The sequence below is a fragment of the Caloenas nicobarica genome, chromosome Z, assembly GCF_036013445.1.
Source record: "Caloenas nicobarica isolate bCalNic1 chromosome Z, bCalNic1.hap1, whole genome shotgun sequence".
Taxonomy (NCBI): Eukaryota; Metazoa; Chordata; class Aves; order Columbiformes; family Columbidae; genus Caloenas; species Caloenas nicobarica.
In genome coordinates this window covers 107,472,979-107,489,829 of record NC_088284.1, presented here as the reverse complement: position 1 = coordinate 107,489,829, position 16,851 = coordinate 107,472,979, and the positions used below count along the sequence as shown (strand labels likewise).

At 37.0% G+C, this 16,851-nt stretch overlaps 1 protein-coding gene across 1 annotated transcript in view; it reads left to right on the top strand.

Moving 5' to 3' along the window:
* The window catches only part of ITGB3BP (integrin subunit beta 3 binding protein), a 21,004-nt gene extending 4,153 nt beyond the window's left edge, over positions 1–16,851 (top strand). The window contains 8 exon segments of the mRNA XM_065655936.1: positions 901–943; positions 4,132–4,270; positions 10,001–10,073; positions 12,471–12,549; positions 13,641–13,734; positions 15,665–15,724; positions 16,648–16,811; positions 16,813–16,851. Coding sequence (XP_065512008.1) covers positions 901–943; positions 4,132–4,270; positions 10,001–10,073; positions 12,471–12,549; positions 13,641–13,734; positions 15,665–15,724; positions 16,648–16,811; positions 16,813–16,851 — 691 coding nt within the window.

Below are 16,851 nucleotides of genomic sequence, written 5' to 3'. Positions count from 1 at the left end.
GTTCTTATGAAGATTTTAAATTTTTTTCCTCATTGTTTTATATCATGCTTTAAACTATTGTTAAGATTTAGGAATGTACTTTAAAAGTTTCGGGTGTCTCTGGGAAAAATAGTCTTAATTTATGTTGACCTTTCTTTCCTTTGAGCATTTAGTCTGCATTCAATAAAATTTTGATGACTGCTCTTTAGAAGACAGCTGTACGATATAAAGTATTATAAATATTCAGCTTTCCTCTTCTAGCGTTGCCATTAACAGCTGGGCATCCAGTTCAGCAGAGCAGATTTCGCAGAGAGAGCTTGGCGTGTTCCTCAATCAGTATAGGGAAGAAGACTAAAAAATAGTTTCTTATGGTTTGGGGACCTGTAAAGACATAGAGCATCTGTTCCCCAGTTAAGTCATAGTCTGGTAGCACTGAATCATGTTAAGAGCTGAAATGATGGGAAGAACTACTTTTTTCACCTTGGCTGTACCTGTGTTTTCAATGCCTAATGCGTTATTTCTACTAATGGCAAAATAATTTCAGCCTTTGCTCAGAAGGTATGTAAATGATAATGCTTTTGCATTTTTTCATTGTTTATTGTCTTTGAGAAAGAGACAAATATACAGTGCGATTTCGCTTCAGTGTCTTGATTTTTATCTCTAGTATAAAATGGAGAATTGGATTTTCATATGCAAACACTTTGTCCTTCTAAACAAGCAACATTTTTGTTACGCAGTATTACACAGTATTTTAATGAGTTGGTGTATTTGCTTTGAATGCAATTAGTTTTCTTGTGTAGTATAAAAAAATGTGAAGCACAAGAAAGGAAAATGTCTTTAAAATTACAGATTATAGACCTTACTACCAGAAGTCTTTGTCTCCTGATGCCCATAAAACTTGTCCATATTTTTCTCTTGCAGAGTTAAGAGAGCATTAAAGCTGGACGCTGTTAGAAATGATAATGTAAGTATTTTTTGGTGTATGGAATCATCTGGGCTGTATATATGTGTGTGTGTACATCTATCTATATGCACACGCGTATATAAACATGATATTTCATTAGAGTTGCATTTATATTCTTACAGATTGGATGTTGTCTAGAAAAATCTTACCTAGGCACGAAATTATTGCTGAAAATATTAGTATACAACTTATTGTATTCCGTTTGTCATAGAACTGCCTGGCTTTAAGTAATGTATATCTGCATGAATCACTTGAAAATTAATGGAGAAATGTGCATATTTTTATTGCCATCACTATTTACCCAAGAGCTGAATGAGTTAAGATCCTTGGTGAAATCATTTATTAGAAATTAGCTCCATCATCCTGGAAGCAAATGTTCTGCCCTGTAATTGTATGTGTAACAATATGGAATTACGATAGTGCTGTAATCTGCATATTATAAGCTGCAAAATTGAAATGAAAACATTAAAGGCATTTTCATGTCAAGGACATAATTACCTCCCTCAGCTAATCTGGCATAATGAAACAATAAAGTACTAACACTGCTATAAATTTCACCACAGTTATCACAATAAAAATAAAATTGTACTGTTGCTATTATTTTCTGTAAATGCAGCTATAGTATCCTCCCAGTACCAGCATGTCATGACATATGTCAGTTTATTATCTGCTCTTACCAACAGTGGGTGTTGCTGCAGCCATCAAGGCAGAGGAGCTATGAGGATGGCAGTGTTTAAAGGAAGGAAAAATTTAAAAAGTACATAGAGCGAAATAGCTGGTCAGCAAAAGCTCCAAATAAATGTCTGTGTCTGTGGCCTTTTGAAGAGATTTGTTTATATGCAGCGTATATTTGGAGGTCTCGCTGGTATTTAGCAAAATAGAAATTTGCAATTTTAAAAATTTTCTATGTAGTTTTTTAGTTTGCTTTTTGAAATTTAAACAAAGGTGGCAAAATACCGCAGTGGCACTAAAAAAAAAAATCATTAGCAATTTAATTAGCAGCTTAGTGTACCATTACCCAACTTATTCTGCTCAGAATGCAGCTGTGACTGTAATTTTGCATCTGTTTCTTGGGCTGTAGGGATGTTTTTGTAGATGAGTGGTCCAGCTGAAATGACATGCAATTCTTTTTCTGCCTGAAAGCTCCTCCTTCCCTGCCCCCTCCCCGTAAGCTAAAAATAAAGATTTACTTGGTGGTAACCTGCGTTCAGGTCCTTGTGCAGCCAAAAGCTTAACAAAAGCCCATCCGAATGGTAAAGCTTTTACTGGAATGTCAATAACGGAGGTTTATACTGTGATTTTTAGTTCATATGATGCCTCTAACAGGTGCACATCAAAGATTTAAAGTGTACCAATTAAAAATTGCATAATGGGACTGAGAGTCTTCTTCCTGGAAGAGAAATTCTTGCTGCCAAATAAATACTGGCCTTTTAAGTACTACAGTAACTTTTTCCAGGTAAGTGCTCCCAGGAGCCTTAGTTCATATCCAGAAATATGGTGGCCGAGGTGACTGCTGTTCAAGCAGGAAAAATATCCTGACAGTGTAAGCAGATTGGAGATTCTTTTTCAAAGGAGATTTGATGGCATTTAAATGCCTAAAGTGGCATTGATACTTTACTGTAATTAGTATTTAATTTAAGGATTATTTGAAGCATTTCTTTAACCTGTTTGTGGCAAAGTATTAGTGACAAGAAACCAAATATTTGCTTTGATGATACGTTTCCAAGGGTGGGGAAAAAAACACTAATCTAGGGGCAAAAAAAGGCTGTTTCACTGCATTTACACAGCCCTTCTTTCAGCTCTCGAGAAAATTTTGGAAGGGGCTGGAAAAAGTGGTTTTGCCCAGAATGTCTTTTCATTCTTTACATGTTAATACAATGAAATCAGTTGTGGACTGATCACATTCTCCTCTCTAGAGTTGGCCAGTCTGCTTTGGAAGCAGCCAAATGACTTTATCTCCTTGAAACCAAATCTAGGCAGGAATGGGAAACCCAGCATTCTGAAGCCGTGTTTTCCAGCTTGCTACCCGGTGTACATTCTAATCTTTTGTTTAATTACTGGATCAGCTGGTTAAGTCACAGTGAAGTACTGTCAGTCTTCTAATAAGCATATTGCTTAACACTTCAAATTCAGCTACCTGGAAAATCCCGTAGCCACTTGATCAGTGGTTTCTAAGAGTGTGAGATGACCTTAGGGTGCAACTGGTGCCAATGGAGTCTCTAAGTGTCCTATTTCTGTGTACGTCTCCTTTTTGACCTTAATCAATGGTATTATTCTTCTCAGTTGGAATCAAGTTGTTACTAGAGCAAAAGCCCCTTATGTGCAAACAAAATGTGGTTTTGGTTTGTTTTTTTTTTTCTTCTGTATATTAGCAGTGCAGTCAAGTCTCAGTTTCTCAGAGTTGCAATTTAGCATCCAGTCTAGAGAGTGAACTGTGCCCCAGATAATCCCAGTTAAGATTTCAGAATTGCCCACTGGTTCTTCGGGAAACTTCTCGGCACACTTCTATTAACATCATTAAATAACTACTTTTATATCATTAGACATATTGAAATCCTCAAGCCAGAGACAATTTTTTTTATTTAAGGGACTCGCTTATTTCTTTTTAATTAACACTTATTTAGAAAATCATTAGAAATAACTATCTTTTGATGGAATTAAAATCTAAAAATAGTTGCTTATAGTTCGGGTGTCTTAAATTCTCAATACTGTAGGAAAAATAAAAACAGATTTTGCCTCTTTTAAAGAAACAAAACCCCAGGTGTTCATGCCAAAATACCTAGATCTCTGGAAACCGCATACTTTTTGTTTCTAAAAACTGGGGAGCTAGTGTTTGAAGGGCTTTTTAGTTTTTTGAGTAAAACTAATGTTAATGATAGAAAGACTTGGTGGGCACCTGGCAGCCAGCAGAGCTCAACCCACCAGAAAATGTAACATTGGCTTTCCATAAATGGGAGTACGTAAAGTTATGAATTACTTAGAAAAATCTGTTGCCAGGTAATTAATGTTCGGAGAGGCTTTGTCTGGTTTGGGGTGCAATATGTAACTCTACTGATAGGAAAGGTAAAAGGCAGCGTGTGTTTAGTTTCCAGAAGGGAAGTTTACAACTGTTGTAGGTTTAGATGGACATAGGTAATTTATCTTTTGCCAATATTCATCTAGATTCTTTGTCTCTTGCTACGTTTTAGCCATCCGATGCAACACCTTTGAAGACCAAAAAGAAAAATCTGAAGTCTTACTCGCCGACAACAGGAACACGCCAAATGAGTCCATTTTCATCTCCCACGAGCCATAATGCACAAAATCTCACAAATCACCCATCAAATGGTTAGTTGAACATTGTCTTTCTTACTGCAACATTTTTCTGGTTATTGGCTTGATTTAGTAACTTGTGTCTCTTGTGGTATGTTAGATCTCTATTTCCTCTTAAAGAATTTTCATCTCTTTTGGAAAGCCAATGTTGATTTTTAAAGCTTGAGTATTTTTATTATAAATCTTGGGGTGTTTATGAAACAAGTTTTGCTTTCTGTTGATCAATATTTAAAAATGCTTGACTTTGGCTCAGCAAAAAAAAAACATCCTACACTGGCATTTTTGTCAATAATTGCATTAATTCCACAGGTTAGGCATGTTTATGCTAACGACATCCTTTGCTTGCTTGCTTTCTAAGTCCCACCTTTCATCGGCAGGACTGGTACGTACTATTTGATGGTGACTTTGTTGTTTGGATTGTAGGTGGAGATGTTCCGAGGTTGCTGTGTGCCACTTGAGATTATTGCAAGGAAGTCCAAGTTTACTCTTGCAAGGCAGTTTTTATAATACACAGCTGAGGTCTGGACTCTCTCCTGGTCAGGAAAGCTGGAAAGAAAAAAACGTGTGCAGCTGAGGCATGTTTAATTTTGTGGCCCTTTGAGAATTATGTTGAGTTTTGCAATGCAAGTCCTGGTTTTTGTGCTTCCAGGTTTCCAGTGGACAGACAGGCTTAGCCATTCTTGCCAGTAAAATAAATGCGTGCATGCATTCATACATACACAGAGCATTTCTCAGCTCCAAGCCTTTCTCTATGAATATTGAAACTTACTTAGATTTTATCAAATCAAAGTTAAAAGGGAAGCTTTGCATTCTTTTGCATATTTTTTTTACTATTGTTTTTCATAGTGAGGCACTTGAAGGCAATTTTTCATTTAGCTAACATAACACTGAATGTCATTAGCTCTAAAAAATACACCTCTTGATAATTATATTATTTCCAGTTTACTTTAGGATATATGTCCACTTAGTTATGCAGCCACAGTTTTTGAGGCAATCTATGACTGCTCAAGAAGTATATTTTCAGTAGGCTAATCCGCTTTTATGACTATATAGGTTGTGGTCTCTTTAAGTGTTAAGGAACCATTAGGTCATCTGCTGTGACTTTTTAATATTAAAAAAAATACAAAGAGGCTTTCTTGTAATCTTGCCCATATAGAGCCCAAGATCTTTTATTTCTTTGCAGTACAAGTCCTAGAAAGATTTTTAAGTCTTGATTTGAAGACTTCAAATTATTTAAAAAAACAACAATAATAATAATAAAAATCTATCACTTCCCTTGTTAGCAAGTGCCCTGTTCAATTACCTTCACTATTAAAAATACTCCTGTCTGATTTTGAATTTGTCTGGCTTTAATATTGAGCCATCGGTTCTTGTTCTGCCTTTTTTGTTGGGTTAAAGTGCTTTTTATGCCCCATATATTTTGGAATTTATGTGCAGTAATTGAGGCCTCACTAACATTCATGAATTATGATGAGTAGAAATATTCTGAGCAGGATAGAATAACCACTGTTTGAAATTTATCTAGATGTCTGCAGATTTTGCAGTAGCTATTGCACCACATGCTCTCGTGAGGGATCTGAAAAAGTGGCTTTTTCCTCTAGGAAAAAAGGAATTTTTTGTTTTGTTTTAAAAGAGTGTTATAATGAAATTTTTGGATTCTGTCAAAACTGGAGGAACTAAAAATGGAAATTACTGGAAGTCTTCATGCTGAAAATACTACAATCTGAGCATTACATCCTTTTTCCTCATTAAAAATAGCAGACAACTGGAGGAAGCACGGCAGTGTCGGGTGTTTTGGTGGCGGTAGAGCTACACATAGCTACAGGCCTGTGTGAAGGGGCTTTGGTTTGTTTTTTCTAATTAGTAATCATGCTAGGAAAAGAAACAGAAGCTGCTGTATCCTAATTCTTTATTGTGCTGCCCATCTTCATTATGACCCGGCTTTGTGTCCTCATTACCTGGTTGTCCAACAGTTTTAACACAATCAGGTTTTTCGTGAGCACTTGCTGCCAGTCGGAACATTCAGAACTTTCCTGGCAAGTTCTGTGCTGACTCCAGTTCTCCCCAGAACAGCTGTTGTTCTCCGCCAGTGTAATGCTTCTGAATTGGGCATTTACCCCTGGAGCCAGTACAAAAATGATTGTTTCAATTATTGACTTTCTAAGAAGCATTTGCAGGAAGAATTAGACTGATTTCTCCCCATTCTTTCAGCGAGTGATAGCGTCTCAACTAGTTGTGCAGACCTGGTCTCTTGAAAGGACCTGTATTTTAGAACACCCTTGCCTTCATAAAATTTGAGATATATGCAGTTGATGCGTGTTTAATTTTGTGGCCTTTTGAGAACCATGTTGAGATTTGCAGCCAAAGGCCTGGGTTATGTGCTTCCCAGTTTGGGATGGAGGGAGCAAGCCTCTGTCTGCCAGAAAGTCAGGATCTGTGCCACAGTACCTACCCTGTCTTGTGAACAGTTCCTCTTCTCAAAACTAATGGTTTTGTTCCTCTTGACTCCTAAAAAGGTGATTATTTGGCACAGTGGGTATCTCCACACTCCCACTTAGCTCATATCCAGAAATCTTTAGTGACGTTTCATCAGGACTTCAAAGTACAGGATGTTTCAAAAAGATGGACCCAATTTCAGAGCATGACTGTTTGTAATTACCTGCTTTAATGACCTCTTCTCTTTAGTTTTATTCAGTGCCACTTTGGTGACACAACACATGATAATACACAAATGTTTCAAAATCTACTACAAGTTGTAAAACGTGTTCAGCATTTGCATTACGTGCCTTATCTCCGAGGTGAAAGAGGAAAGGGGGCAAAATGTCTTGTATTAATGCATGTCTAGTGGGATGGCAATGGGAAAGGTGAACACGTACTGTATTTCCATACTGATATTAGGTATGGACGTAGGGGAACATTCTTTTTGCCTATAAAAAGACTGATCACGTGATCCTGGCTGACATTTAGATGGATAATTATTCAGTAATATAGTACTAGCCATCTTTTTTTCCCCTGTGTTCATGTAGCTACAAGATGGTGGTATAATATATAAGACTTCCTCTTAGATCACAGGTTTCAGGTCGTCCTTTTAAACACACAATTTCTCTTCCTCTGAAAAGACACTGCTATTTTAAGTATTGTAGTGTTTTAATAGATTATGCATATTACCTGTTAGAGTATAACCTAGATTCTATTTTTCTGTGACCAATATGTGAGAAAACAACAGAATGAAAATTATTACAAAATCAATATGATGAGCTACAAAAGCTTATTTTGCATTGTGCGAAGTATACGAAGTTGCGTGCATTTATCTCTGGGGAGACAGATGGAAACTACTTGTCTTGTGAACACGACTTTCTTTTGAATAACAGTGTGAAGGAGCGCCTCAAAAAAGACTAAATACCTACAGAACGCTAAGGTTGTTCAAAAGCAACATTTATTTTAGGAGAAGACATGAACCAACCCAATTATAAGATAGTGTGTCTTTATGATGCTGTCCTATATATGGCTTGTTGGGAAGCCTGATAATTCATATATTGCCAACTACCCAAAAATCTCACAACCCTTTTATGACATAAATTTCTAAAATAACAGAATACTAAATCTTCACTAGTTTCTCATCGTTGGCTAACATTTTGAATATTTATTTTAAATTTATTTATTTTTATTCAAATCAAGCCAGGGTTCTGCCATTCCATAGTACTGGTCTAAAAGTAGTATCTGTTTGATAATCAATGACTGATTAAAGTGCAAGTTCTACAAGTACTTGGTTTTAAAATGAAATCTTTTGGGGTCTTAACCTTTAGCTGCCATAGTGGAACAGCTTAAACTTTTCTAGCACCTTGTCATTCTGAGACATTTCTAAATGTTTTACAAAATATTAAAATTAAATGTTAATCTATCCTTGAGTGCTGATACTTGTATGTAATAATTTAGATCTAGCAAGAAGAAATCAAAGTGTTTAATGCTTAGTTTAGCCTCTCTTTTTTTCAGTCTGATATCAGAACTGTCTTACAGTGGGATGTGCAAAGCACCTCATTCCTGAGGGTCTGTTCTGGGATCAATGCTCTTGTTAAGGCCACACGAAGACCTGTTGTGGTTGCCTCCAAATCTTTGACTTAAAGGTGAATTTCACCTTACAATAACAGCTGTTTGGTATGAAGTGTTTGTAAGAATGTGTCTATATCTGTTGGAAGGACAGTAGGTAAGAACTAACTTAAAGCACCTTGTAAACTTCTTTGGCACCAGAAAAAATAAGATTTTTCTTGGGTTTTGGATAAAGGAGTAGAGTCTGATAGGCTACAAGTACAGAATTACTGGTATGCAATTCTAAGTCGTTAATTGTCAAATGCATTAATGATCTCATTGTTTAAGTGCAAAACTGTTATCAGAAAAAAAAAAAAGAATGCTTGAATTATTCCTCTCCCTCTTTGTATGTATGCTACCACCTCCACCATTGTATGTTTAATTAAAGTCTCAGGTCCAAAAGAAATCCATGACACAGAGAATAGATCTGTGTCAAGAAAAGGGAGCAGCAGAAAAGGAGAGACTGAGAATGTGACTGTTGAGGGGGAGATTCTTAGGAGGGATGCAGTCTCTGCCTGCACATCACCCTCCTGATACACTAGTCGGAGAGCGTACTGACTTTAAAAACAATAGTAACTGATACACAACATAAAATTTTAATCTGTTTTTGTTCTAATATGATTTCTATCTGAATCGTATAGGCGGCAATAAGTTGTGTAGACAGATGTAAATTCAGAAAGTCTTGTGATTAGAGGTGTATTGCTATACATACCAACACGTAACGAGGGCTTTTTAAGTGGCTGTTGGACGATCTCAAGTACATAGCAGTGAGCCAAAGATGTTATTTCAGTGCAGCACTAACTTTCTTAACCTGATCAGCGTCACCGAAAACATCCCCCTGTCCACCTGCTTTGAGAAAGCATCTGTGTTAGATACTCATTGTGGAATCTGGTCATCTAAGAATGTCCAACCTACAGTGACACCAAATTGCCGACACCACATGTGAGCCTTGTTTTTATTAACAAATCCATGGGAATGGAGTTTCTTGGTAATATCCTATTCCTGTTCCTTCACAGAAACGGGCAGCTGCTCAAAATATCAGTGCACTGAGATGGAGAAATATGACTCGCCATGCAGAATAATGGCAACTGGCATATGATTTATTACACCCCATGATATGATGAGCTAGAATATTATATTGTCAATATAGCATGTCAGAGCCTTTGGAAGTAATTTGCAGTATCTCTTTGTAGTTGTTTACAAGATGGAGTTGGGGGCCAAGCACTTTTTGTTAAAGGAAAATGGAGGTTTCATTGCTCAGTCATTACAGTATTTTCTTGATAATGCTCTGTGCTAATATACTGTGTTTAGGCAGTTAACAGCATTTAAAAAAAAATCTGAGTAGAACACAGTGACTACATGTCAGAATTATTATACTAACTACCGGTTATTAATACTATCATCCCAAGGTTTCCACAAATATTAATGTAATGTGAATTGGTAAGAGGTGAAATTACAAAAGAGTAAATTGTCGTGAACTTAGTGAGTTTCACTACAAGGGAATCTGTCCTGCTTTGTACTTGAGTTTTGGGGTTTTTTCTCTTCCTAAAAGGTCATTGAACAGTCAGGGTTCATACTTAGACTTTTTTCATGTGCTTCAAACACTCGATATCTTGTTTTCATCTTTATTGTTTCTTTTCTTTCTTGTGAACCTCCTAGGAGATAAAACCGAGCAGAAAGATTCAGAGAGCGGATCACCCAGAAGAGGGCAGCCTCAAACAGAGCAGGATGCGTAAGTGTATTAAGTGCATCGTGAGTGCCGTGATTTTCACTTATGAAAGGTTAATATCTCATACAGAAATTAATAATGATTATTTTTTAAAACTTGTAATTCCACAGGCATGTTTTCTTTGTAAAATATTTTAAATTCTTGTATTTTCTGCCACAATCTTATTTTAAGCTATAAACTCCCTGGCGTTAATGGACTTTGGGCAGTCCACAGTTAGTAAAGCACTTAAATGTTTCAGGTCAAGTATCTGATAAACTATTTTCCTAAACTTGACAGATGTGAGGAAGGAGAAGCGATAAACTGTGTTAGAAGTAAGGCTGCTAGTGTCTTATGTTGTTAGCATTGTTTGATCTTTTCTGTTATGAAAAACATATTTAATTGTTTATAAACAGCTGAAAAGTGAACTGAAATTTTCTGTGTCAATAGTGAGGTGTCAGGCTAAATATGGTATAGATTTCAGCCAAAACAAACACCTCCATCCCTTAGAGTTAGACAAAAGAAATATTTGTTTCATCTCTGATAAAAGTTGGTGAAAAAGTGAAAATCTGTGAACATTTAAGTTGGATCGTATGAGGGATGCCTTTCATCTAGATGGGAAGTTACTCCATTCAGACATCCTGGAAGTGAAGAGGTTTTTTCCTATGGAAGTTATATAAGCTCAGTAATACTACTTAGAGTTTAAGCTTTACCTAAAAATTTGAAAGTTTCCTTCATCAATGAGCATGTTCATACTTCTTGCTACTAATACAATATTATCCCACATAGTCCTCCAGCCATGTCCATCCTTTTTACTCAATTGAAATTGCATTCACCAGAGACTCTTGTGATCTCTTATTAGGAAAACTTTAAAACATAAAAATTATTTTCATTATTTTTCAACACTGGCTACATTTTTTTTCTTGAAATATTATTTTCCTGTTGTGTTGTCCTGCTTTTTCAGGTGATGCTTCAACTTGTCCTGCTTAAGTATATATTGATTGTTATTCTACTTGTGTGTTCTGTTGTATGTATTAAATATTTGTGTCACAGTGGTACTAGGTGTCCCAGAAGAAAATTCTCTTGGAGCTAAATATTTTATGCATGCATTTATCTTTGACTAACAAATAATATTTGTGACACTTATTCAACCAAAGATGTTTCTTGTGTTTGAAGTTGTAGCCCTCAATGTGTCTGTGGTTTTGGTTTTTTCTTGTAATGGATGCTTTCCCTCACCATTAGCTTGAAATTTCTTCGGAGTAGGACAGTAAGTGTCTCCTAAGTGATGGAGCTGGACAGACAGTAGAATTGGGATGGCATTTTAGATAGTAAAAAAAAAAAAATCTGAAAGTTATACCAGTGGAAAGCTGTCAAATGATTAATCGAGGGATTTTTGTGGTTCAGTAAATTCCTTGGTCAACACATATGGACTCGTTTCTTAATGACATTAACCTTTAATTGCAGAACAATTTGAGAAATCATAGTCTTCATTGACATGTAAATGTTTGCATTCGATAATTCAGTGTGTTTTTTAAAAATGGCAAGTTTTGCAGAGGACTAGCAGTAACATGCCAGTAAAACACATTTATAAATTAACACCTACACAGTAATATTTGTGTGAACTTCCGTACACTTTATTTTTACAGGGGCAAAATATATTGTACAATACACTGACTTTAGCATTTTCTTTTCTGCATGGCCTTCTGTTCCCATGTTGAAATATAACAGTGAGAAGTTTTTCTCATACTGTAGTTCTGTTCCTAAATTTGGGAGGTTTCTTATAAGGATGATTCTCCCTTGTGTGGGAGGAAGCAGTAAATAGATCATTTCTTTGTTGTCTCCATTTGATTTGCATGCTTAAACGGCTGAAAGAGAAAACAGCCTAAACATTTATTTTTCAACACATATTCAGTGCAAATCCTCAATCTTGCATTAAAGCCTGCCCTTTAGATCTAATCTAATTGTATATTATTTTAATTTTTATTGCAAAACACATTAAAAACTGTAAGCTGACCATCCTTACACTGGTAGCAAAATATATTTGTAGCTTGAAAGGGGAGATGGTACAACAAAGTCGTACAATGCGTCATGTTATTTGTTCAGTCTTATAGTCTGTGGGTTTGGGGAGCCCTTCCTCTTGATTAAATTCCTGTTCTTAGGAACAAATGAGTTAAATTCCTGGTTTTGCCATTGTCTTCCTGCAGGATCACAAGAAAATCCTCTAATCCTGCTGAACTCGAGTCCCTCTCCTTAAAATTGTGTAAAAATATATAAGTCCTAAGCAAAGGCAAGTTATGTTTGGTGTTATATGACACAACCAGGTTGCAGAGCCCATCTATTCACAGATGGAAAAAAACTCTGGGAAACATTGATTTTCAGCAAGTGGTGATGTGGCTAATTGAAATTGTTTAACTTTTTACGCAGGTTCGTGGAATTGCAGTCCAAAGTGAAAAGTTCATTGGTTAGAATTCTGAAGATAAGAGCAAATCTGACAAGCCTACAGGTCTGGTTTACACGGATTTACTTTTGTTAATCTACTTGTAATATAGGATTTGAAATAAAAATTAAAATCTTACATGAAACATTTGAGTCTTAAGGAATAGGGAACCAAATAAAATACCTGAAACCGGGCAGGTTTGACTTGGAAATCCAGAAAATGAAAAAAAAACCCCAGAACTTAGTAGATTTTCTTTTTTAAACTAGAGGAGTTGCTTTTCCAAGTACACCATTTTGTAATTTGTGTCACTTCTCATTTTGTACAGAAATAAAAGCATATGAAGTAGGTATCAACTATTATTTATAGCTGAAATATGAATTATTACCTCATAGATGTTTATGTCTTTGAAGATTAAATATCTCGTTTTGTTAAAGTGATTGCACTATTTAATTTACCACTAATATATCATCATTTAGTAGCCTGTTCAATACAGGCTAAAATGCAAATCACTTTGCTGTTTTATTCACATTTTGTTTCCTGGATAAGTTTAGCACAAGGTTCATTGCTGTATATCAATATCTGAGAAATAATTCAGTGTACTCAAAGTGTATTGATTTGTTTTACTTGCATGTGCGGTCTGACAAAGTTTTATTTACAAAAAGCACTGATACTAATTCAAAATATTTTAATTGAAATGTTTATTTAGAAAAATCTATTGAAAAATCCTTTCTATTTCTCATGAGACTGATAGTGTATGTTTTTAGGTCCACCATGAGATGCTACAATCTTACACGCTTGCACATTTTACTAACATATTCTAGCAAGCTTGCACTTGTGCCCAAATTGCTTTTCTGGGGATCAAGTGCTAATCTGTTTAAACAGCTGAAGACTTAGGAATGAAGCGTAAATAACGGGCGATTTTTAAGTAACACTCTCCCAGGCACCTGATGCCGTTTTCAAGAGCAGTGTGTGCTCTTGCACCCTTAACTTTTCAGTCCTTTGACCTTCTGTGAGGTGGAGTCTCATGCATCATTTAGAGCTTGTGAAAAAATTCCAGAAGTTCTTTCTTTCAGATGTTTTTAATAAGTTGTAGACATCTAAGCAGGTAGTTTGGGAATGAGATTTAACCACGTCTTTAATTATGGGGTTTTTTCCAGGCTTTAGAGGGCAGTAGAGAGCCTGAAAATATTATTGGTGTCTCCGACTCGTCTTGCAACTTGAGGGCTGAAGTGCAGAAAACCCAAGTGCTAAGTAAGGAGGATTTTCAATAATATTTATCCCCTTTATAACAATTTAACGATGATCACTCCAAACGTTTCCTAGAGTTATACCCCACTCTGTGTTTTAATGGAGTGTTGTACACCAGGACTCTGACCTGTGAGTTATTCTTTCAGGACAAATGCACCTTAAATGTCCTTGTGCATCCAACCAGGCACATAAAAGAAGGGAAACCCCAACCTTCCAACTCACAGGCACAGATGGGGAGGAAAAACATGCAAGAGCAACACCTTTTCTTATGTAAATAGTTAGATACTTAGTGGGTAGTTAGCTAGTGATTAGGCTAAACGTTTGCACTTTGATTGCGTTGCCTTTCTTCTCTTTTTGCAAGGAAGTTGTTTTGTTTGTTTGCCTGTTAGGAGGATTAGGCTGAATAGAGCTTTCCAGGCTTTAAAAATTGTTATTCATGTGTCTTTAAATGATGGACATACCAGATGCTTATTGTGTTGGGATTAGGGCACTTTACAGATGGCACATCTGTAATATTTTTCCAAAGCACCAAGAAAGCCAAAGATTTTAATTTACATGCGTCCACTTGAGGAAACTTTTTATCCTTAATCCAAGTCAGAGGTTCTTGGGACATGGGAACTCAGCAGCAAGAACTGCATTTGTACTTCTCTTCCCAGCTGCCCCTGCAACTTGATGGGGAAATATTCTAATGCAAAAAACTTACGGCATGGATAATGGCAGGAAAAGGAAAACAAACAAACAAAGAAAACCACAACCACCACTTGCTTTCAGGGAGAAGAAATAAAGATCTGCCTTACCAGGTCATTCCTTTAAGAAGGGGTGAGCGGCAGCTGTAGGCACCGATCTTTATGCTTCAGAACCGTTCGTTCCTTTGTTTTCACAACAACAACCCCTTTTATCTGTACCCACATGTCACGTTTCAGTACAGGCGTGCGTCTAAGACTGCATTTACCTACCACCACTTCTCAAAGGTTTGCATATATAACATTGTTCTTGTAAACTTTTCAGCCCAGCCTCTAGTTTCCAGCTGAGCAGGGAACATGAATAAATATGCATATACATAGTCCCTGGGTCCAGTCTCTGGACAAGCATACGAAGATGATAAAACAGTTTCTTAACCTGCAGCAAATGTGATGTTCTGCGGGTTGACCTTGTTCTACAGCCTCTCTTTGCTCTGTTTTCTGCAGAGTGTAAAACCTTGGAACCAGCTGTAGGACTGGTTCTTTGTTTGCAGCTGGAAACAGGTGGGCTGTAAAGCCACAGGTGCGAGAGAATTTTTCTTCCCAAAGAGCGCTGTGACTCCTCCAAAGCATTAGACCATGAGTCCCAGCACTGGAATTTATGCACCACACAATTCCAGCGACTACTGTTGTTTAAATTACCATTTCTTTCCTAATTTGTATACCAATGCTCGTCCCGTTTTCATTTTGCATGTGTATACACTGTACTGGTTCCCACTGTAATGCATATAACCAGATGCTTTCTTATCCAAAATGAAGTTTCCTGAAAATAGGCTGTGTTTACATTACTACCCTACACTGTGGATAGGGCAGTGACTGCCCAAATCACCTCAGACCTATTGTCGACATCTTCTGTTGTGTCCACTTTCTGTTCACTTCTTGGTGCCTTCAAAATGGGAAAGAATCCTCTTTCCCCATCTCTGAATTAGGAACAAAGCCCCCTGTCAGCACAAGTAGATAGAAATGGGAACAAAACATGGTATGAGGCTCGTAAGCACAGCTTCTCAAACTTGTATTAATTTTGAAAATATTTTGTTAATTTTTTTCAGCACAATTGCGTAAGTAAATGGGGTTTTTGCCATCACTTGAAGAAAAATCCAAATATTTTGAACGTGAAAACGGAGGCATAGGTATTATTTTCCTTGAAATCTCTGGGGCTGCATTTATTAATTTCAGATTTATTTCTTCACTAGTGAGTCAAGCAGAAAAACTGCAGCTGTTGAAAAGAAACCATGGAAAACTTCCTGCAAGGGGTAAGAAACTTTTTATAACTCCTGGGTTTTGATGATTCCTTGTAGTTGATTCCTCCTTAGTTCTTTCCATGTTTTAGGTTGAGAAACTTTAGTAGGTGAAAATTATGATGATCAAATGTGTTTCTTCTGAAAACTTTTGCTCTACTCAAGTGCAAATTTCATCTTCTCCGCTATTTTTATTGTAATGGGTATTTCTCCATAAAACTGTGCAAGGAGAAGAAATCATTGATGGTCTTGCACTTGAACCATGGTCTAGAAATAAGTAAAGTCAAGTCCTGGAGAGTCTACCTACATTTTTTATGCCTGTTATCCTTCCTCACTCTTCTCCCTCCCTCTGCATTTTCATTGTATAAGCCCAGTAGCTTGCAGCCTTTGCAGCAAAACCTTTTTCACCTTCTATGTATTGTGAAGTATTTAGCACACTGGGGGACTGTGCAGTCCTAACTATTAGGTTTCTTCATAACTAGTGCTATGAAAATATTTGAAGTTGGTGGCATGTAATCTGGTGTGGTCCACACAGCCGCTCGAGTGCCTTGTCTGGCTGGGAAGGTGGCAGGAGGACACACACAGGATTTATTTGTCCTCTCACACCCAGTAAAATCAACAAACATTCACCACGGATGTTCTGATATTTCTGTTATCTTCATGCATTCTGCCTTAAAATAGAGCTAAACCAGAATTAAAATCCATGATGGCATCTCTGCTGCTGTCCCTTCGTGTCACAAGCAGCTCTTTGATTTTGCTTGTGTCTGATTTTACGTGGGCCTAAAGTCTTTCTGCTGTGGAGAATCCTCTTAAAGGAAAGAAAATTGATCCAACTAAAGTTTCCTTGGCTGCAGCAGATTACCACAAAATGAAAAGGAGTGCCATCGCTTTTTAAGGAATTTGGCTCATTTGTGCAATGTGCTCTTCGTGATTTACAGCTCCCCGTGTCCTGTTGGAGCGATGGCAGCCCCTGCCTGGCGCGGCTAATGCCGAGCGCCATGGGCCATTGCAGATTGAAACAGCCAGTGCTCCCTTTGTGCGCCGCTTGTTAATGCTCACCACGATACCCATTTATAGTTCCATCTTTGCTCTAGAAACTACCCCCCAACGCTAAACATATATCTAGTGATCAGTCTTGTTAG